General features: G+C 40.1%; 1 protein-coding gene across 50 annotated transcripts in view; it reads left to right on the forward strand.

The window, feature by feature from the left end:
* The window catches only part of SYNRG (synergin gamma), a 90,105-nt gene that overhangs the window by 51,353 nt on the left and 16,831 nt on the right, over positions 1-21,921 (forward strand). For 12 of the 50 annotated variants that reach the window (XM_019028074.4, XM_019028075.4, XM_019028076.4 and 9 more), the window contains 6 exons: positions 3,162-4,106; positions 14,658-15,251; positions 16,688-16,851; positions 17,992-18,045; positions 18,817-18,913; positions 21,104-21,252. In XM_019028074.4, coding sequence (XP_018883619.2) covers positions 3,162-4,106; positions 14,658-15,251; positions 16,688-16,851; positions 17,992-18,045; positions 18,817-18,913; positions 21,104-21,252 — 2,003 coding nt within the window. Of the gene's footprint in view, positions 1-224; positions 273-3,161; positions 4,107-14,657; positions 15,252-16,687; positions 16,852-17,991; positions 18,046-18,816; positions 18,914-21,103; positions 21,253-21,921 lie in introns of all 50 variants that reach the window. The other 38 variants (XM_055388371.2, XM_055388375.2, XM_055388390.2 and 35 more) reach the window with 10 other exon arrangements.

The raw sequence follows: 21,921 nt of genomic DNA on the forward strand, positions 1-21,921 counted from the left end.
ATTTTTATTGAAATTTTAGCAAAAAAGTGGTCTCTTTTGAGATTTTTTGGAGTCTAAAAAGTGACGGAGAGGGAAACTTACAAGTATGTAGACATTAACCAAAAATCTAACCATGAAATAATATGCTTAATATGCCTTCTGATAGACAAGCTTCCATTGACTGTGACTAATTTATTTGCCAACAAATTCCCTTTGTAAACTCACCCGCTTTTATTTCCTTTTAGCCCTTTCACCCAGCTTACATTTCCAATGGAAAAGTTTACAATTCATCAGTAAGTGTAGTTTGCTGTGGTGATTAAAACAAACAAACAAACAAAGCAATACTTGTCAATTTCACAGATATTTCAAAGCAACACATTAAAAATTTAGGCTGTGATAAAAATGGCCGCTTATCACCTCTACATTTTCAGAAATAATACAAGTATAATCAGTGATACTACTAATCTAAAATTCTAGGGTGATTTTTAAAAGTTTTACATCTTCTGTCAGTTTGTGAAATTGACTTGAGTTTTACTAGTGCTATGTCTTACAAATATAAATTACAGGAAATCTGAATGCTGTTCCTCTCTTATTAGATGAATTCCTTGGTGTTGATGAATTATGCTGGTGAATTGGTTAACTATCTCAGGTTAGGAGGAAAAATCAGCTTGTATTGTTTTTGGTGCTTTTTTTTTTCATCTGCTATAGCCAAGTATATATCTTGTTACAAGCACAGTATATTTTATTTTTTAAATTTATTTTTATTTTTATTTTATTTATTTATTTATTTTGATACGGAGTTTTGCTCTTGTTGCCCAGGCTGGAGTGCAATGGCGCAATCTCGGCTCACTGCAACCTCTGTCTCCAGGGTTCAAGCGATTCTCCTGCCTCAGCCTCCCAAGTAGCTAGGATTACAGGCACATGCCACCACACCCAGCTAATTTTTTGTATTTTTAGTAGAGATGGGGTTTCACTATGTTGGCCAGGCTGGTCTCAAACTCCAGACCTCAGGTGACCCACCCGCCTTGGCCTCCCAAAGTGCAGGGATTACAGTCGTGAGCCACCGTGCCTGGCCCAAGCACAGTATATTTTAAGCCTGCATTATTTTATATGCCAATTTAAGAATTGGATTTTGGTTCTCAATATATTTTTATTATTGATATGCTCTTATATGTCATTTTTAGGGGAAAATGTAATTTTAAAAAATGGGTGAGGAAATTAAAGCTTATATTTTAATTTACTTAATTTTAATCTCCAGAAATGGCAGTCATTTTTTAAAATAATAAATGATGTTGGTTGGTATAGCTATATTTATTTTTTTTTTATTTTTATTTTTGAGACAGAATCTCTCTCTGTCCCCCAGGCTGGAGTGCAGCGGTGGGATCTTGGCTCACTGCAACCTCCGCCTCCCAGGTTCAAACAATTCTTGTGCCTCAGCCTCCCGAGTAGCTGGGATTACAGGCATGTGCCTCCATGCCCAGCTAATTTTTCTGTATTTTAAGTAGAGATGGGGTTTCTCCATGTTGGCCAGGCTTGTCTTGAACTCCTCCTGGCCTCAAGTGATACACCCTCCTTGGTCTTCCAAAGTGCTGGGATTACAGGTGTGAGCCACTGTGTTCGGCCTTGGCATAACTATATTTACATTTGGTTTATCTCTGGTTTTTATTACCTGGTATAGCCTAGTGGATTTTATGGTAGACCTTCAGATGCTATTAGAAAACTGAGATCATCTGTATCCTGATGCTGTACCTGAGTGATGATAACATTACTATGATAATAAAGAATATAGAAACCTTTTAAGAATCACAGGCCTTGGGCCGGGTGCTGTAGCTCACGCCTGTAATCCCAGCACTTTGGGAGGCCGAGGCAGGTGGATCACCCGAGGTCAGGAGTTCAAAACCAGCCTACGCGACGTGGTGAAACCCCGTCTCTACTAAAAATACAAAAATTAGCCGGGCGTGGTGGCAGGTGCCTGTAATCCCAGCTACTTGGGAGGCTGAGGCAGGAGAATCGCTTGAACCCGGGAGGTGGAGGTTGCAGTGAGCTGAGATCGCACCATTGCACTCCAGCCTGGGCGACAATAATGAAACTCTGTCTCAAAAAAAAAAGAATCATAGGCCTAAATTTTTATCAATGTCTTAACTGAGTCTGTTTAATTATTTATGAGAAGTACATAAGTACCCACTCTATTTAACCAGAATATAAAAATAAACAATTCTGAGACACATGTTTCTCAGGATCTCTTGAGAGCTGTGTCATGGGCAACAGAAATTTTATTTAAAAAATAAATAAATAAATAAACAATTCCGTCAGTTACCCCATCCTCAGAGTAGCATAATGTAAACTAAAGTCTAAGTCATACCCTCCAAAACTTTATATAATAGAGTTGGTATTTATTCAAATCCTTTTGAATTTTAATAAATAAAAATAAGTGCTCATTGATACAGTGAGACAGCTGATTTCTAGAAAAGCTCAAGTGCTCAAGGACTTTTTTTCTGTGAGATTCAGCTTATTAGAGACTATGGGGAGGAGCTGCCTTACAATGTGCCCCACCTAGAATGCTTTGCAAATAAATAGATACCTTTTCAAAAATTTTCATCAAAGTTCCCTTCAAATTAATGCCTTCGTTTACTTGAGCACGACCACATAGTATCTAATGTCATTCTTAAAGTGCCTGGCTGAACCAAGTGTTGTACATGCTGAATATTAGATGTAGGATTTTTCATAATACTTTATTGGCACCTCTGATTTTTTTAATGGGTAACATGTTTATCTTTAAAGGGCCACTGTTTTAATATGCCTCTCTTCAAGAACCTCTAGCCCTATTTCTTATTGTATTGTCTGCTTGGCTGCCTAGCTGTGGGAACAAAAAGTCTTGAGAGGAGTACTTTTAGCCAATTGTAGGATCTAGAGCTAAGAGAGATCCCACACTAAAAGCATGAGCAAATGAAAATGGTACCGTCAGGTACTTTCAGTTCGATTTCTATTTATTTCAGTATCACTAGACTTCAGTGTGGAAATAAATGTGTAGTTCGATAGGGTTTAAACTATGTAAACATTATTAAGTAATGTCAAGTCAGTGGAGAAAAGTCAGTAAAATTATGCTTGCGGTTTAATATACTGCGTATTATATGGTTTTCAGTTCAGCATTCCCATTTCTTTGGTGGTATTTTTTCTTTCAGGAGAAAGCTTTGCAGAATTCAGATCTGCAGGAACTGATGATGGTTTCACCGATTTTAAAACAGCCGATAGTGTATCACCACTAGAGCCACCAACAAAAGACAAAACTTTTCCACCATCCTTCCCCTCAGGAACTATACAACAGAAACAACAAACACAAGTGAAAAACCCTCTGAACTTAGCAGACCTAGATATGTTTTCCTCAGTTAATTGCAGCAGCGAGAAACCATTGTCTTTTTCAGCTGCGTTTAGCACATCAAAATCAGTTTCTGCACCACAGTCAACAGGTTCTGCTGCTACTACGACAGCATTGGCAGCAACGAAAACTTCTAGTTTGGCTGATGATTTTGGAGAATTCAGCCTTTTTGGGGAATATTCTGGTCTAGCACCTGTTGGGGAGCAGGATGACTTTGCAGATTTTATGGCTTTCAGTAATAGCTCTATTTCATCTGAGCAAAAGCCGGATGACAAATATGAAGCCCTTAAAGAGGAAGCCAGTCCTATTCCTCTAACCAGCAACGTGGGCAGCACAGTGAAGGGTGGACAAAACTCGACTGCTGCATCTACCAAGTACGATGTCTTCAGACAACTTTCTCTGGAAGGGTCTGGACTAGGTGTTGAAGACCTAAAAGATAACACTCCTTCAGGAAAAAGTGATGATGATTTTGCTGACTTCCACTCCAGTAAATTTTCTTCCATAAACTCGGACAAATCCCTGGGAGAGAAAGCAGTGGCTTTCAGACACACCAAAGAAGACTCTGCGTCAGTGAAGTCCTTAGATCTCCCTTCCATTGGTGGCAGCAGTGTTGGCAAGGAGGACTCTGAAGATGCACTCTCTGTTCAGTTTGACATGAAATTGGCTGATGTGGGAGGAGATCTTAAGCATGTCATGTCTGATAGCTCTTTGGATTTACCAACAGTTAGTGGCCAGCATCCTCCTGCTGCAGGTGAGGAATTGGTGAGATTGCTCTGGTGATGGTGTTGTAGATTTCAAAGATGATTCTGCGGGTGTTGATTTACATGAGTAAGGCTCTGGCCCTTTAGCTTTATGAATCTCTAATAATCAACCTCTTTATTGCCAGTCTCCTTAAAGCAGTGTTAAATTTGATTCTATGGATACTTGATATGGATACTATGGCTACTGTGGAACTTAGATTGGTTAGCTAAGATATTTTTATTTTTGAAATCTAGCACCAGCTTGGTGTTAGAGGCATAAAAAGTCACTGCTAAGTGAACCTCACATTGCCAGAAATTTGATAAAGACTTTTGCAGTGCCGGCAGTGTTCCTTCATTTCTGTGAGTAAAATCAGTGTTTCCCTCTCCTTTTTTCTTCTCTTGGGTATACACAGCAACTGCCAGTATAGTATTCTGTTTGATTTACAGAAATTAACTCTTGTTAGGTCAAGAAAGTAAAAATTTCTAACCACTCACTTGTAGTGCAGTTTGCCATATCCTTTTAAGAGAAGAAGAGGGAAAGAGTTTATATATGAATGTTCTGTATGTCAGGGCCTGGCAAAGAGGAGGGTGTGTGTTGTCAGTGGAATCCAGGAGCTGTTTTCAGTGTTAACTCTATTACTGGAAATATTAAGTTGTAACAAATCTGTAGATGCTAGGGTAGGGTAACTGCTAACTTTCTGATAAAATGTTTGAAAACATCTTATTAGGGAGCCCTCTTTAAATTCTGTGTAGATTTACATGTAGCAATTTACTCTCTAGTTCAACTTCTGTCATAAAAACTAGATTCCCAAGTGTCCTGGTTTTTCTTTTGTTTTGTTTTTTGATATGTATATAGAAAGATAAACCTATTTTGTGGCCTTTTAATAATGAGAAATATCTCAGTATCACTGTATTATTCTAGAAAATGTATTATGCATATGAAGGATTTGGTTTTGTCTAACTAGGGGGGACACGTGAGACACTTCCAAGTTTACAGATTCAGGCAGAAATTGTAAAGTCCTATAGCTTTTGCATATGTCAAATTGGCAAGGTGGAAAACAAAATTGCATCCATCCTTTGGTTATGGAAATGTTGTAGGTATTGCTAAACAGGCTGCTGAATCAGGAGCAAGTTAGCAGAGACATTGCATGTTTCATGTTGCTACTTGCTAAGGTATTTTTCAAATGCAGTGGGCGGTCTGAAGAGCTCCTGTGCCCTTGACTGTCTACTTTCTGTCTTTTTTTTTTTTTTTTGTACTTTTCCTCAGAAATTTTCTTATTTTTTTGCTGCTGTTTGTTTGATAGAGTGATTGTGGGTTTTGTTTTTTTTTTGTTTTTTTTTTGTATGAGCTGCTTGAACCACAGCTGTTGGTTGCAAAGTGCTCTGTTTTCTGAACAATATTGGATTTTTATTTAAAAATCTCATAACATGTATACTAGCCTTTTGGACTCTGAAGTTATTAATTAGAAACTATTTTTCTGAAAGTGAACCTATATTCTTTCACAGTGCCAAGCTAGATGTCTTTATGAAATGAGTCTAATCCGGGTTTGGGGTGTCTTTTTTTTTCCCCCATTTTATTTGGAGGTTGGTTTTTTTGACCAAGCTTGTTCTTACTGACCTGTTAAAATAATCTTCTGTGCTCATGTTCTTTTATGTATGTTTGGAACATCCTCAGCTTGGAGCCTGTAATGTTCAAGCTAACTCTCTTCAGTTGGAGGATATTCTTAAAAGCAGATTGTTTCCTCCCATTGATCTGTAAACCTCCTGTCAGAAAGGAGCAGTATCCCTTTAGAGCGGTTGTTAAAAGGGGTTGATGTCTGACCAATGCGCTATATCGCTGTTGTGCAAAATTGCTGCATCAGTGTATTGTAGAGGGTAAATGGCAAGGACTTATTCAAAGTAACGTAGTTTTATTTTATCCTCATGTTCACCACAGTATCTCTTGCTCTCTTAGTTTGAGGGTTAAAGGTACTTCTTGTTGGAGAAATAAGAAGTGAGCTGATGAAGAGAGAATAAAACATGGTAGATTGCTATCTGCGGACCTTAATCCTGTTTAGAAGCCCTAACTTAACTCTGAAGGGGATACTGTCTCTTTTAACTCTTGCTATAATCATTTGTATGGAAGGTAGATAATACTGATAACATTGCCTGATTTCTCTGCGTATTATTACATTTAACCCTTTGAGCCCTTGCTGCATATAATTTCAACTAGGCTGCTTTTTCCCCCTGACTAAATTTAATCTGTGGCACTGAAGCATCTTGACGTGCAGTCATTAAAATCATATGGTTTTATTGGCAGCAAGAGCTGACCCTCATCTGTGACATTTTCAAAGGGTTAGCAAGACTTCTGTAGCTACCTACCTACCTATCTGTAAAGTAGCTCTTCTTTGACATTGAAAATCTTTGTATTTTAATTAGCACCCTTTTTTTTTTGGCTGCTTTTCTGATGTCTTTTTTTCAATTTAGACATTTTCTGTGTGAATGTGCCTTCAAATTTGCTTTAGTATATTCCTCTGCAAATACTGATCTGCATGCTTATTCTGATGACTTCTTTTCCAGCTCTTCTGTATCACTCTCTTTTGTGATCTGTAAGTCTTGTGTTAATAAATAATTCTTTGGCATATTTTGAAAGTGTGGGGATGTGTGTAATTTGTACTTTTTCAGGGTTAGACCAAAGAAATACCTGGCTGATACCAAGTTTAAAGCAATAGTATCCTAAGACTAGAGGGTTTTCCCCTTTTGTTTTGTTTCGTCAAACACTTGTCTCCTGAGAAAGTATTGGTACATTTTAGCCTTTGTTTCTTATAATTCCATTAATGTAAGTTTTTAACAGGGCATTGGATTGAAATAGAACTTTAAACTTAAATAAGAGTAAACCTTACACTACTTTACATGATAGGGAGAAAGAACATTTGTTGCAGTTTCTTCTCTTGAAGAAACTGATATTTTATTGTAGAGAATCTGTCTCTACTAGGCATTACATTGAAGAGAAGAGAAGGGGAAGGTGGGGAAAAAGACCTAAGAGTTGAGTGTTGTGGAAAGAGTTAACTATAACTATCTAGTTATCTAATAACTAGCTATTAGATATATATCATCAAATAATATTGAAATGGACTTCTGAGCACAGTAAATGTAAACTGTATTTAAATTGATAATCTGCATAATGGAAAGTATTCTGTATTAATAGCAGGAAGTCTTCAGGATGGAATTTGATTTGAGTTTGAAATTGGGTACTCAGCTGGGCACGGTGGCTCACACCTGTAGTACCAGCACTTTGAGAGGCCAAGGTGGGTGGATTGCTTGAGGCTAGTAGTTCATGACCAGCCTAGGCAACTTGGCAAAACCCCATCTTTACCAAAAAATACAAAAATTAGCCGGGCATGGTGGTGGGCTCCTGTAGTCCCAGCTACTCAGGAGGCTAAAGTGTGAGGATCAGTTGATCCTGGGAGGTAGAGGCTGCAGTGAGCTGTGATCACATCACTGCACTCCAGCCTGGGTGACAGAGCAAGACCTAGTCTCAAAGAAAGAAAAATTGGGTACTCCATCCTCTAATTGCAGAGCATGTTAGGTTTGCAGTATGTGTTCTGTATGATGAAGCAACCCTCAGCCTTTTTTTTTCACTCATAGTACATAAAGCAAATTCTTAAAACATGTTACTTTAGGGGGTGTGTCTAACAAAGTAAGGTTTGAACCATTCTTATTTTTAAGAAAACATTTTCTAGAAGGACCAATGAAATGTGGCAACAAGCGTAGGCCAAACATGGAAAATATTTTCTCCATTTTAGAGTATGGTAACAGTAAAAAAACCTTGAGAATATTAATGTTTTTCAGGTTAGAAACCCCAAAGCAATAAAATCCCTGGGAAAAGGGGATATTTCCATGGTTTACATTTTGTATTCTTATGTTTTGAGGCTTTAATTCTTTGTTCTTTTTTAGAATTTGAGGAAGGAAGGAAATTAAATCACTGAAGATGAGGACTTTTTTTTTTTTTTTTTTTTTTTGAGACCAAGTTCTTGTTGCCCAGGCTGGAGTGCAATGGCACAATCTTAGCTCACTGCAACCTCTGCCTCCCAGGTTCAAGTGATTCTCCTGCCTCGGCCTCCTGAGTAGCTGGGATTACAGGCACATGCCAACACACCCAGCTAATTTTGTATTTTTAATAGAGATGGGGGTTTCTCCATGTTGGTCAGGCTGGTCTCGAACTCCTGACCTCAGGTAATCCGCCCGCCTTGGCCTCCCAAAGTGCTGGGATTACAGGCATGAGCCACCACGCCCGTTTTTGTGTGTGGTTTTTTTTTTTTTTTTTTTAAGACAGAGTTTCCCTCTTGTCACCCAGGCTGGAGTGGAATGGCGCGATCTTGGATCTCGGCTCACTGCAACCTCTGCCTCTGAGGTTCAAGTGACTCTCCTGCCTCAGCCTCCCAAGTAACTGGGATTCCAGGTGCCTGCCACCACGCCCAGCTAATTTTTGTATTTTTAGTAGAAATGGGTTTTCACCATGTTGGCCAGGCTGGTGTCAAACTCCTGACCTCAGGTGATCCACCTGCCTCGGCCTCCCAAAGTAGTGGGATTACAGGTGTGAGCCACCGCACCCGGCCTAGAAGAAGATGAGGATTTTGAATAGGACTCCTAAGAGATCACTTGTAGTGGCTTAAATATGCCATTTAAGAAAGAAAAGTTGCATATAGAGGTTTAGGTTAACTCTGAGAAAAGCCAGGCCTGCCATTCAAAATACAGCACTTTCCAGAGCATACTGCTTTAAAAAGTTGAATAATACTTGGTTTCAAAAACCTTGTGTAAATGCATTATATTTTATTTATGATATGTGCTTCCTAACAAATTTGAAAGAAAGAGATCTTAGTGTAGCTTCCATCTAGTGATAATGCCAGCTGCCCTTTATTTTGGATTTTCCCATGCTATTTATAAAACCAATCTCTTGATGGCTTTGACTGAGGAATTTCTTTATCAGTGGAATTCTGTAATGCTAGATTGGTCCATGTAGGACTGCTTTATTTTAACTCTTTTCTGCATTTATCTGAGCAGGCTGCAGAAAATGACTGAATGTAACTGTGTGTAAAGCATACATTCACAAATTGAGTAATGAATATTTCCAAAGTAACATTACTTTTTAGGGAGGTAGTTTTAATATAATGTAATGACTTAAACTTCTTTTGCGAAAAAGACTTGAAGAATTCTATGCTATAGGTTTAAACAAACAAAATACTGTTTTGTTTACCCTGATGCCAAGTAACATATGGTTAGTGCTTCATTTCATGTATCAGTGCCTGAGAAAGTATACCTATGTATCTGTTGTTCTATAGTCACTCTGTTGTTCACATCAGAATCCCTGCTGATTTTTAGAAGTAGCAAATGACGGCCAGGCACAGTGGCTCACGCCTGTAATCCCAGCACTTTGGGAGGCGAAGGCAGGCGGATCACCTGAGGTCAGGAGTTGGAGACCAGCCTGGCCAACATGGTGAAACCCCATCTCTACTAAAAATACAAAAAGTAGCCAGGTGTGGTCGCTCGTGCCTGTAATCCCAGCTACTCGGGGGGCTGAGGCGCGAGAATTGCTTGAACCTGTGAGGTGGAGGTTGCAGTGAGCTGAGATTGTGCCACTAACACTGCAGCCTAGGCAACAGAACGAGACTCCGTCTCCAAAAAAAAAAAAAAAAAGCAGCAAATGAACATGAAGGGAACACTGGCAATATCAAAAAACCTGTGCTAAATCCTAAAATAATGCAAAGAACCAAAAGGCCTCAATTGCACTTCCTGTCTTCTGTGTTCATTTGGTGTCTTTTTGATGAGATTTTTACTGATGACCAGGGGCAGTCCCACTGTGTATCCTGACACCATTCCTTGGCCTTCTGTCTTCCTCTAACTTAAAATGTCCACAGGATTTCCAGTTTTCTTTTTTGAACTTAAAACACTAACACAGAAACCCAAAGGTGCTTCTAGATAGTGTGGATATAATTTATACCATGAAGTTGTGTGAGTCAGTACAAATGAAGAACAGGAAATTTTCATACAGATTAGAAAACACTGGAAGGCAATTAAACAGCAGCATTTTTCAGCCTGTCACTTATACTGTGATCACTTTCATTCCTGTTTTCTTCAGTGTTTGAGACTTATAGGACACAGACCAGGTTTTTTAGTTAATAGAGAATATGAATATGACTGATCTCATAGGTAGATCAAAGATAGAATAGGGACTAAGGGAGATTAGGGCCCAGGGTAGAGAGAAACTGAAATGTACAAGTATTTTACGGTTTGCTTTAGTAAATGAAGTTTAGATTACATCAGTACTGTAAATTAAAATATATTTCTTAGTCCAATGAACATTTTTATTGCTATATAAAATGAGAATAGTGGAATTTGTACATATATCTCCTTTCTTCTTTCTCCAAACTCCTTCAAAAGCCAGTAACTCTTCCTCACCTGGGCATATACTTAACAGCTTTAGCAAATGTCCCTGGGAATGAGCTTGGCCGTCTGTGTCCTGTAGTAGCAGCCTACATTCTTTGTTCCAAAAAATACCGTTTTCATGTACAACATCCATTCAAAAGAGATTTGAATAGAGGTTATGGAAGAGACTGATAGGGTTACTTGCCAGCATAAGCAAGAAATATGTGTTTTGATTTGAGATCCATGATGGAAAACAGATCATATACATTTATTTCTTTGGCCTTTGTAATAGGACATCCCTGATTGCAAACAGATGTATGCATTAAAACAACAATTTGGCATATTATCTGTGTGCAAATGCAGTCAGCCTAGCACAGCCTAGGAGTTTCGCAGCAGAACTGGAAATACAGTAGTGATTTTCTGTTCATTTTATTGCATTCATTCTCCATTTTCTTTTTCCTTTTTCTCTTGCAATTTTCAGAATTCGGCTATCAAATTGAAAATCCATCTATACTAGCTTCAGTGATTACAAACTAAAATGTGGGTTATTCCACATCATTTTTTCTATCACTTATGTTGTAGGTCTTACATAATCTTTAATATTTTTAAGACCATTATACAATAATACCTATAACTGGACTGCTTAGAAATGTAGAACTATTAACAGGGGAAATGAAGAATTTTCTTACTTTAAGCTACCTTCAATGAACTGATGTACCACATTTTTCTTAGTTAATGGTTTACGTATATTTGCTATGCCAGAACACACTGCCCTATAATTATATTGTTTATAAATTCTAAGTTTAGGGGCACGGTGTTCTGTCTCACATTCCTTATGTACCATCAGTACTGGTGTTCAAATGAATTACACTTTACGAAATTACTTTTTCACACTATAATAGCCAACAAATAAGCAAAAGTAAATTTAAAACTCAATTTTGAGGCTTGATTTTAGTGACTCTTGTATATTTGCTCTTCATTTTAAGTATAAAATATTTCTAAGTCTTTCATTTGCTTTCTTAGTCTTTCATTTAGTCTTTTCTGGGAGTTGCTCCAAAAGGCAAGATGTTACAGGCGTATCATTTTTAATAAAAATAAGATTTCTTGAAATTTTTAAAATGCTTAAAAATGCCTCAGCTTAGGCAATCCCTTATTCCCTGTAATGCCTTTTACCTGATTATATTAGTCATTTTAGTTTCTTAAAAGACATTTTCTTGTTGCATAGTTGCACAGAAAGATCTTTTTATTACCATAGTAATATCTTGATTGCAGTGTTTGAACTGGAGCTATCTTTTCATTAAATTTATCATTTGCTTCTAGGAAAATTGTCTCATTTTTTTGAGACAGAGTCTCAAACTGTCGCCAGGCTGGAGTGCAGTGGCGCCATCTTGGCTTACTGCAATCTCCCTGATTCCCTGATTCAAGTGATTCTCCTGCCTCACCCTCCCGAGTAGCTGGAATTACAGGCACATGCCACCACGCCCAGCTAATTATTATTATTATTATTATTTTTTTTTTTGAGACGGAGTTTCGCTCTTGTTGCCCAGGCTGGAGTGCAATGGTGCAATCTCAGCTCACTGCAACCTCCGCTTGCTGGGTTCAAGTGATTCTCCTACCTCAGCCTCCTGAGTAGCCGGAATTACAGGCATGCACCACCATGCCCAGCTAATTTTGTATTTTTAGTAGAGACAGGTTTTCTCCATGTTGGTCAGGCTGGTCTCGAACTCCTAAACTCTGGTGATCCACCTGCCCCAGCCTCCCAAAGTGCTGGGATTACAGGTGTGAGCCACCATGCCCGGCCTGCTAACCTTTTAATAGGAAAGATTCTGGAAGCAGTTCCTAATATAGTTTCCCAAAACGCTTTCGTAGGGCCTAGTAATAAAAATATCTGTATTATGAAACATTTTTCTGAATGTATCTCTCCAAGAATAGTCCTGTATTTAACTGCATCACCCCCTGACTGAATTTCACCTCATTTGAGTCTGGACACCTTCTGGTCCCTTTAAATCATGGGGAAAAAAACGAAAACAAAAAATCACTACAGCAAAAACCAAGAAAGCTTTGGGATAAAGGCTTTTCCATTCATTCTAAACTGTAAATTTTTCACCTGAGGCCAGGCACAATGGCTCACGCCTGTAATTCCAGCACTTTGGGAGGCCGAGACGGGCGGATCACCTGAGGTCAGGAGTTCAAGACCAGCCTGGCCAACATGGTGAAACCCCATCTCTACTCGAAATACAAAAACTAGCCAGGCGTGGTGGCGGCTGCCTGTAATCCCAACTAATCGAGAGGCTGAGACCGGAGAATCGCTTGAACCCAGGAGGCGGAGGTTGTAGTGAGCCGAGATCGCGCCATTGCACTCCAGGCTGGGTGACAAGAGTGAAACTCCATCTCAAAAAACCAATAAAAAAAAAAACAACTTTTCACCTGAGTCGTTTTTTCCTTCTGTTTTATAAACCACATTTGAAGGGTACCATTGCACCACAGAATTTTTAAATATGCCATCATTCTGTGAAAGCTGTTTGCTTTTTGCTGGTTGGTTTTTTGTACAACTAGTGTTTTTTGTTTTTATTATTAACTTAGTACCCCTTTCCTAACAGCTCAAAGAAAGAGAGATTTGGATTATACCATTAGAAGAGCTATGGAAATGTCAGGAGCCTCTTACCCCTCATAAATTATGCAGTATTGCTGTGAATGAAAGAGAAGAGTGACTCCATGTCGGTTCACTTATTGACTTAGTTCTGAAAATCTAGGTCATAAAACTTTTGAGCACTTTCCTTGTAAATCACATATGTGGTTGTCAGAGGGAGAGTCTCGTATTTGGCCTTCTTGCCTCATGTACAGTGACTACAATGAAACGAAATGCATATCAACCCACTTCTCCACACCAGCCAAATTCAGTCTCGGCTTGTTTTGCTTTCTGAAAATGAGCAAGAAAATTTTCTCCTAGTAACACCACTAAAATGCTGAGTTGACTTTTCATTTTTGCTTTGAAATTCCACTGTAGGCCCTAAAGCAGCAATTAACTGTCAAGTTGAGGCTGGTGGCACCTATGCTGAGCAGACACTAGCTATTATGTATTATTGCTCACCAGGCACCAACCTGGCCTTTTACACACATGATCATGGTTGATGGTCATAACACAGTCCTTCCAAGTACATGGTCTTCTCCTCATTTTACTGATAAGCAAACTGAGGTTCAGAAATGTTCAATCATTTGCCTAGTGTCATACAAATAGTAGGTAGCAGGGTTGAACTCAGGTCTTTCCAAATCAAAAACCTACATTCTTTATGCTGTTTTATGCTACCTCTTAAATTACTTAACTATATATTAAGAATGCTTTGTAAAATCAGTCGTCTGCCCCAGCAGTTCTTTCTTTTTCTTCTTTCCTTTTTTTTTTTTTAAATGGGGAGTAGATACATAGTTGAAGGAAAAAGTGGAGCCCAACAGGACCCAGATCTTTTTATTGTATTTTTTTAAGGGCTAAAGTAGATCAGATTGATTTTCTTTCCTCATACTTCATCACAGCAATATGACGTCCAATTTGACCAAAATAACAACTAGGTAAGTAATTGCTTGATTAAAATCTCATGTTTGGCATTGCCTGAGACAGAAATCCTAATAATTGATGATATTATGACAGAAACCCTCATAATTGATTAAAAGTTAGATGACATTATTTTCATTTTAGTTTTGAGAAACTGTCAACTTTTAATTATTTTGCCATGTGCATTTCACATGACCATGTTTTAAAGGCACATTTTCCAACAAAGTCAAGATGAAGGGAGACATGTTTTAGGCAAGGAATATCAGTACATTTTTAAGTTGATAAGGGAACAATTTATTAAATGACCCTAATCTTATATCAAACAGTGTATACTTTGGTAGATGAACCTCCTATCTTTTTTTAGTAATTTTTATAGCCAGAGAAAATGGTTCTTGGTAACTAAATGTAAATGCCAACTCAAGGCTAATGTGGGTTTTTTTAAGATCAGATTTTACAGCCCAACTCTTAATTTTAGTACAAACTCTAAATTTAGCTAATTTCAACATAGTATAAAACTAATCAAATATGCTAGGCATTTTGCTTCTACAGAGTTTAGGGCATTTTGCCTAAATTGCTTGCCTCTAATTGTGGGGTCTTATTTCCCTTTCAGATATAGAGGACTTAAAATATGCTGCTTTTGGAAGCTACAGTAGCAATTTTGCAGTGAGCACACTTACAAGCTATGACTGGTCAGACAGGGATGATGCAACTCAGGGCAGAAAACTCTCTCCATTTGTCCTCTCAGCAGGAAGTGGATCCCCCTCAGCCACCTCAGTTCTTCAAAAGAAAGAGACTTCATCTGGCAGTTCTGAAAACATCACCATGACATCTCTCTCCAAAGTAACAACCTTTGTAAGTGAAGATGCTCTTCCAGAGACCACCTTCCCAGCTTTTGCCAGTTTTAAAGACACGATTCCTCAGACCAGTGAGCAAAAGGAATATGAAAACAGAGACTATAAAGATTTCACAAAACAGGACCTGCCTACGGCTGAACGGAGACAGGAGGCCACGTGTCCCAGCCCAGCGTCCAGTGGTGCCTCTCAAGAAACCCCCAACGAATGTTCAGATGACTTTGGAGAGTTTCAAAGTGAAAAGCCCAAAATCAGCAAATTTGACTTCTTAGTAGCCACTTCACAAAGCAAAATGAAATCCAGTGAAGAAATGATCAAAAGTGAGCTGGCAACCTTTGACCTTTCTGTTCAAGGTGAGTAGCTTCCAAGGTAGATTTTACTATTGTGGTTTTTTTCCACTGAGATGTTAGATGTTCTTAAGAATAAAATGTTGCTGTCTGGTTTAGCAGGAAATAGATTTTTCTAATCTTTGAAATCAGGGTCAATTACAGATAGCTATAATAAAGATTTCCCTGAGACTGGAGTCAAAATCAGCATCCCTCAGATAACTGCTTTATGGGCTAAAAACAAGCACAGCATGCAGGTATTGCTCATTAGCTCGTTTGGTTAGAGGTGTGCTGTGTTAAAAGAGCCAGATAAATGGATTCGAGCCACTTGTAGGCACATTAGCTCCGCTCATGTTCCCTGAGCACAGATAATGTCTTGTAATCCAAAGGTTGCAATGTGGGGGCCGGGGATCTGCATCCAGCCTGCATATCACATTGACCCACACAAAAGATTTTTAAGTACGAAGTAATTGCCAGTATTTAGAAGACATGAGATTTCCCAATCTGGATTTCCAGCTTTTCTTGAGAAGTCATAATATCTGGCACTAGTAGGTCTACACTCCCATATGTTGGCAGCTGGAGCCGAAGAGCACCGCTCCCTGTAGGTGGGTCATTCTCTCTCTCCTACCATAATCCCCACCGCTTCCTGTCTCAGCGGACCTACTTAAGTTATTCACTTTACTTGCCTGGTCTCTGAAGGCATTTGAGTTTGCCTCTTCTGCTTTAATCTCATCCTGACAGGAGGGGTCGTTGATTTCAACTGGATTGAGAGACTGTGAAGGAACTCGGTTACAAATCCATAACAAATGACTGGAAAAGCCACACAACTCTTACATACTGATATTTAGAAAGGTGCTTTTGTTCTCCAGACTCCAGTGATTCTGCACTGGGCATTATGGAAGACTTGTGATAGATCAGAGAAGAGTCATGTTGAAAACGAAACGCAGGGAAACCATGCGAGAGAGAACAGTAGAAAGGATTTAACATGTAGCTTCCCAGAAAGAATGAATGAGGAATGTGTTTGTGAATGCCTCATGACATAAGCATCTGAAGAAGAGGGTCGTGGGCTGGGCGCGGTGGCTCACACCTGTAATCTCAACACTTTGGGAGGGGAGGCAGGCAGATAACTTGAGATCAGGAGTTCGAAACCAGCCTGGCCAACACAATGAAACCATGTATCTACTAAAAATACAAAAATTAGCCAGGCATGATGGTGTGCACCTGTAGTCCCAGCTACTCAGGAGGCTGAGGCAGGAGAATTGCTTGAACCCAGGAGGCGGAGGTTGCACTGAGCCGAGATCACACCACCGTACTCCAGTCTGAGCGACAGAGCAAGAATCTGTCTCAAAAAAAAAAAAAAGAAAAAAAAAAAAAAAGAAGAGGGTTGTGGTAGCGAGGAAGAGCCTCTGCCTGAACTAAGGTGAGTAGCCAAAACCTTTGACTGTATTATCCCCTTCTCCCAGGATCACACAAGAGGAGTTTGAGCCTTGGTGATAAAGAAATAAGCCGTTCTTCTCCTTCTCCAGCTTTGGAGCAGCCTTTCAGAGACCGTTCCAATACTCTGAATGAGAAGCCCGCCCTGCCCGTCATCCGAGACAAGTACAAAGACCTGACGGGAGAGGTGGAGGTGAGAGGAGAACTTTCTACAGGGGGTGGGTAACAGACCAGCAAGCACACAGGGCCCCAAGAAAGAATGCTGTCAGCTTTCACATGGGGAAAATGAGGGGCAGAAAGACACAAAGCACCAGACATAAACTATGTAATTAAAGTGAGGCAAGGGTAACATTAGCCCTGGGTGAAAACATTTCCCAGGTGTGGCACCCACTGAAACTAGTCAGTGACCCTAAAACCAAAACTATTCATGGAACTTCACAAGGATGGTAGTGTTTGTGTAATTCTTCTTGAGCACTTAGACTTTATTGTCTTCATGAAACCTCAAAATAGAGGAGACAGGGAAAATATTCTGATTTTTTTATTTCTGTCTGCTGCATCTTAGTGCCACGCTATGTTCCTCCTATGGTCAACACACTTAACTTCCCACCTTTCCCTACTCCTTGTTACATGTGCACATGAACCATGTCCTCACACACAGCCACACAGCGTTATAACTGGGGAGTGGAAAGCCAGTGGCTTAATAGCAGTTTCTGTACCAGATAGCTACATGCTGAGTGCCTTCAAAGAAAGGCTTACACTGTTACTGATGGAACAAATGAGGCAACACTCACAGGGGGAAGCTGCTGGAAAGCATGTCCCTTAGACTCACAGGTCCTGTGCTCAGAAGTTACACTTATTAGTAATTTAACATAGTTATTAGTGAGTTCAAAAAGATAAACTGCGGCTGGGCATGGTGGCTCATGCCTGTAATCTCAGCACTTTGGAAGGCCAAGTCGGGCAGATCACTCAAGCTCAGGAGTTCAAGACCAGCCTGAGCAACATGGTGAAACCCCACCTCTACCAAAAATACAAAAATTAGCCTCATGTGGTGGTGCGTGCCTGTAGTCCCAGCTGCTCTGGAGACTGAGGTGGGAGGATTGCTTGTGTCCAGTGCAGTGAGCAGAAATCATGCCACTGCACTTCAGCCTGGGAAACAGAGCAAGACCCTATCTCAAAAAAAAAACCAAAACCAAAAACAAAAAAACATAAACTGCTTGAACTAGAGTGATCGTAATAAAAAGGAAAGTCCTCCAAGCACTTTGAATTGACAGAGTCATCAATAGAAGATTCCAGGTTTGTGTGTTTAACCCAGTTCTTTTTAACAAATTCACAGGAAAATGAGAGATATGCATATGAATGGCAGAGATGCCTGGGGAGTGCCCTGAATGTGAGTATGTCACTTTCGCGTTCACACGTATGTGAGTGCTCTTTTGTGCCTTTTTGCCTTCTTGGTTCATTTGAATTGACAGAGGCAAACTTCAGGAGAGCCTTACTTGGATGTCCCTGGGCGAAGTGTAATTCTGTGGAAGTCATGCATCTTAGGTGAGGCTTCTTTCACACTTACAATAGCAGACCGGCTCATGTGTCAGTCTTCCCCTCATCTGTCATTGTGTTTAAGAAATAACAAAGTGATTTCATTAACTCTGACTAAATCAAAATAATATTTAAGCTAAAGAACCTGTCTTGGCTGCGTGCGGTGGCTCAACACCTATAATCCCAGCACTTTGGGAGGCCAAGGCGGGCGGATCACGAGGTCAGGAGTTTGAGACCAGCCTGACCAACATGGTGAAACCCTGTCTCTACTAAAAATGCAAAAATCAGCCAGGCGTGGTGGCACGTGCCTGTAATCTCAGCTACTCAGGAAACTGAGGCAGGAGAATCACTTGAACCCGGGAGTCGGGGGTTCAGTGAGCCGAGATCTTGCCACTGCACTCCAACCTGTGCTACAGAGCGAGACTCCGTCTCAAAACAAAACAAAACAAAACAAAAGGAAAAAAACATATTTTCTTTTCCAGAGAAATGGAGGATTGTTTCTTCAAGGATAAAATGAGATTTTTTGACACCTCCTGGCTTTTCGGTTGGGTTTTCTACTAATAGTAAATTGATTTGCAGTGACTTTTCTCAGTTATGTAAGGTGATGTGATTTCATTTCTTGTAGGTCATTAAGAAGGCAAATGATACCTTAAATGGAATCAGTAGTAGTTCTGTTTGCACAGAAGTAATTCAGTCAGCTCAAGGCATGGAATATTTATTAGGTATGTTCTTTCATATTTTACTATTGAAAATGATGGCACTTTGCATTATTTTCAGTTTTCCCTTTAATTATTTTAAGCTAGATCTCTCAAGTTCCATATGACTTCAGTAAGAAGCATCTGTATTTGTGGGTAAGACACTCAAGCTACAGGCAGAAAACTATTGGACTTAAAAAGTCTCTGTGGCTAAGTTTCCTCATCCTTGTTATATACGTAATAGCAAAAATGTAAAATTATATCTGTGTTACTGGTTTATCAAAGAATCTGAACTACCGATGCACTAAAGTAAAATCATTTTGTCTCCCATCAATTCCTTACCATACTCTATATTCTTTCTCTTGACCGCTTAATGACACCACAGAGTCCTTAACCTCCTGGCCATCTGCAGCAGTTTGATATGTCAGTCCAACGTGAAAGTGTAGTCTCTGTCCACTTCGGTGTTCCTCCCTTCCCCAAGCTCAGGCTTGGCCCGTGGCCAGAGCCACACATGCTGGACCCTAATCTTTTTCAAATCTTTACTCAAATGTCAGCTTCTGAGTGAAATCTTTCCTAGCATCCATCTCTCCAAAGAGTATCGTCTCTCCCTACCCCGGTACTTCCCATCCCATTCTCTGCTGGATTTTCTCCTTAGCCCTATTACCTTTAATTTCTTACATATGTTACTTATTATTCTTTTCTTTTCTTTTCTTTTTTAAGACAGGTTCACACTCTGTCAGCCAGGTTGGAGGGTAGTGATGTAATCATGACTCACTGCAGCGTCCACCTCCCAGGCGCAAGCAATCCTCCCACCTCAGCCTCCCAAGTAGCTGGAACCACAGGTGTGCACCACCACGCACCCAGCTAATTTTTGTAGTTTTTGTAGAGACAGGTTTCCGCCATGTTGCCCAGGCTGGTCTCGAACTCCTGAGCTCAAGCGACCCACCCACCTTGGCCTCCCGAAGTGCTGGGATCACAGGTGTGAGCCACTGCGCCTAGCTACTTGTTGTTGTTTTTACTCTCTGTCTCCCTTCGCTAGAATGAACCTCCAAGAAGGCAAGGATTTTGGTCTGTTTTGTTCACTGGTGTGTCCGCAACACCTAATCTAGTGTCTTGCACATAGTTGGCACTCAAAAATATTTGCTGGATGAGTGGAGAGTGAAGGGATGTAGCCTCTGCCTTACTCCTGCCACCTCACTCGGGGTCTTCTTTTCCTGCTCAAACAGGCACAGTTCTGCATAAGCAGATGTCCACCAGGAAATGGGGCACCTGTCTTTTCTCCTAGTATCCTTGTATCTATGGAAGATTCTCTTAGAAGCCCCCTCACTTGGCTTAGGGTGGGCAGTAATTTCTGCCCCTCTCTTGGGAAAGGAAGAAGAAAAGCCGTAGTGCTGACACAGGGCTGCTGAGGCCCTGCTCTGAAGATCCCCTGGAATTCCTCCAGTGTTCACTTAGAGAGATCGGGGTCATGTCTTTGGTGACTGTTACATTGCAGGGGTTAGGGATGTGTCTGGTGGCTGTCCTTAGAATGTGGAGGTACTTAGCACCTCTCATCCTTGCTTCAAGAGTTCAACCACAATTTAGAGACCATAGGAAAAGAACTGTTCTGCATCCTGTTATGTGTGTAAAATAAGTGAAGTCAAAGTGTTTGTAAGACCTTCAGATTCAGAGGGGTGAGATGTTTCTTCATTACTTTGTGATGCTATTAACATTTAGATTCTTTTAAATTTTTACTATCCCCATTTTCAGCTAGTTTATTGGGATTTCCCAGATTCAAACAGATGGACTCATAAATAAACCTCCCAAAAAACAAAAGCTAATAACTTGCATAGTGCCTGCCATTCTCCAAGCACTGTTGTAAGCCTTCTACCATATTACCCTATTTAATCCTCTCAACCATCCTTGGAGGAGCTACTGTTACCATCCCAACTTCACAGATGAGGAAACTGAGGTACAGAGAGATTATGTGACTTGCCTAAGGTCATGTAGCCAGTAAGAGGCATAGCTGGGGTTTGAACCCAAGCAGTGCAGCTTCTATGCTCTTACCAGTAAGCTATACAGCAGCATTGAGAAGTGGATTGGTCCCAAAGAATAGTAAGTACACCTCTGTCCAGATACACCCATTGTTTCTAACAGATATCAGCAAGCAATAATGCTCCCCTGTCTGGTTCCTCTGTGTCTCCACTGCCAACACTCTCTGCTCTCTCATCCCGTCAGGTGTCGTTGAAGTGTACAGGGTAACCAAGCGTGTGGAGCTGGGGATAAAAGCCACTGCAGTGTGCAGTGAGAAACTCCAGCAGTTGCTGAAGGACATCGATAAAGTATGGAATAACCTAATCGGCTTCATGTCACTCGCCACACTCACAGTAAGCCCATGAGACAACTCAGCAGTTGCTTTCCTTTCCAGAAACCTAAGTTGTAAAGCAGAGTGTATATTCTTATGATGGTACTTACTGGAGGCTGGAGGTGCCAACTGGAGCATGTTATATTAAAGGAGGGAGATCACAGGTGTGTGGTCAATTGAACAGTACCAGGTGGGCTTCTGATCTCTCCAAGGCCCAGTGAACCTAAGGAAAAAACGAGTACAGGAAAACATTCACTCTGGCTACACCTTTCTTAATTCACATAATACACGGAAGTTTTGCAAAGCAGTGGTTTGAGATACTCCCTTTGCACTTCTAGTTATTTATGTCCCCATATGTGTCCTTTCAAAAAGCTATATGATACCTCGTGTTGCCATCCTGTAGTTTGTTTAGCCCTTCTTTTTTTAGGTTCTTGGGTCATTTTCATTTTTCCCTGTTATGAGTAGTTCTCTGAATAGACAAATCACTGTTCCTTTGTGGGGATGTATTTCCTCCAAGTGAACTAGGAGGTCAGTGTGTGTGTCTGCACAGGTGCATGCATGCGTATGTAGCTGTTGTTACATTTATTAGAAGGTTTTCCAAATAGCTTATATTGGTTGCAATGCTACCAGAAATATGTAAGTACATGGATACATTTCTCTACATTATGTCCTATCAATTTCTTAATTTAAC

The sequence above is a fragment of the Gorilla gorilla genome, chromosome 4 (genome assembly GCF_029281585.2).
Source record: "Gorilla gorilla gorilla isolate KB3781 chromosome 4, NHGRI_mGorGor1-v2.1_pri, whole genome shotgun sequence".
In the NCBI taxonomy this organism is placed as follows: domain Eukaryota; kingdom Metazoa; phylum Chordata; class Mammalia; order Primates; family Hominidae; genus Gorilla; species Gorilla gorilla.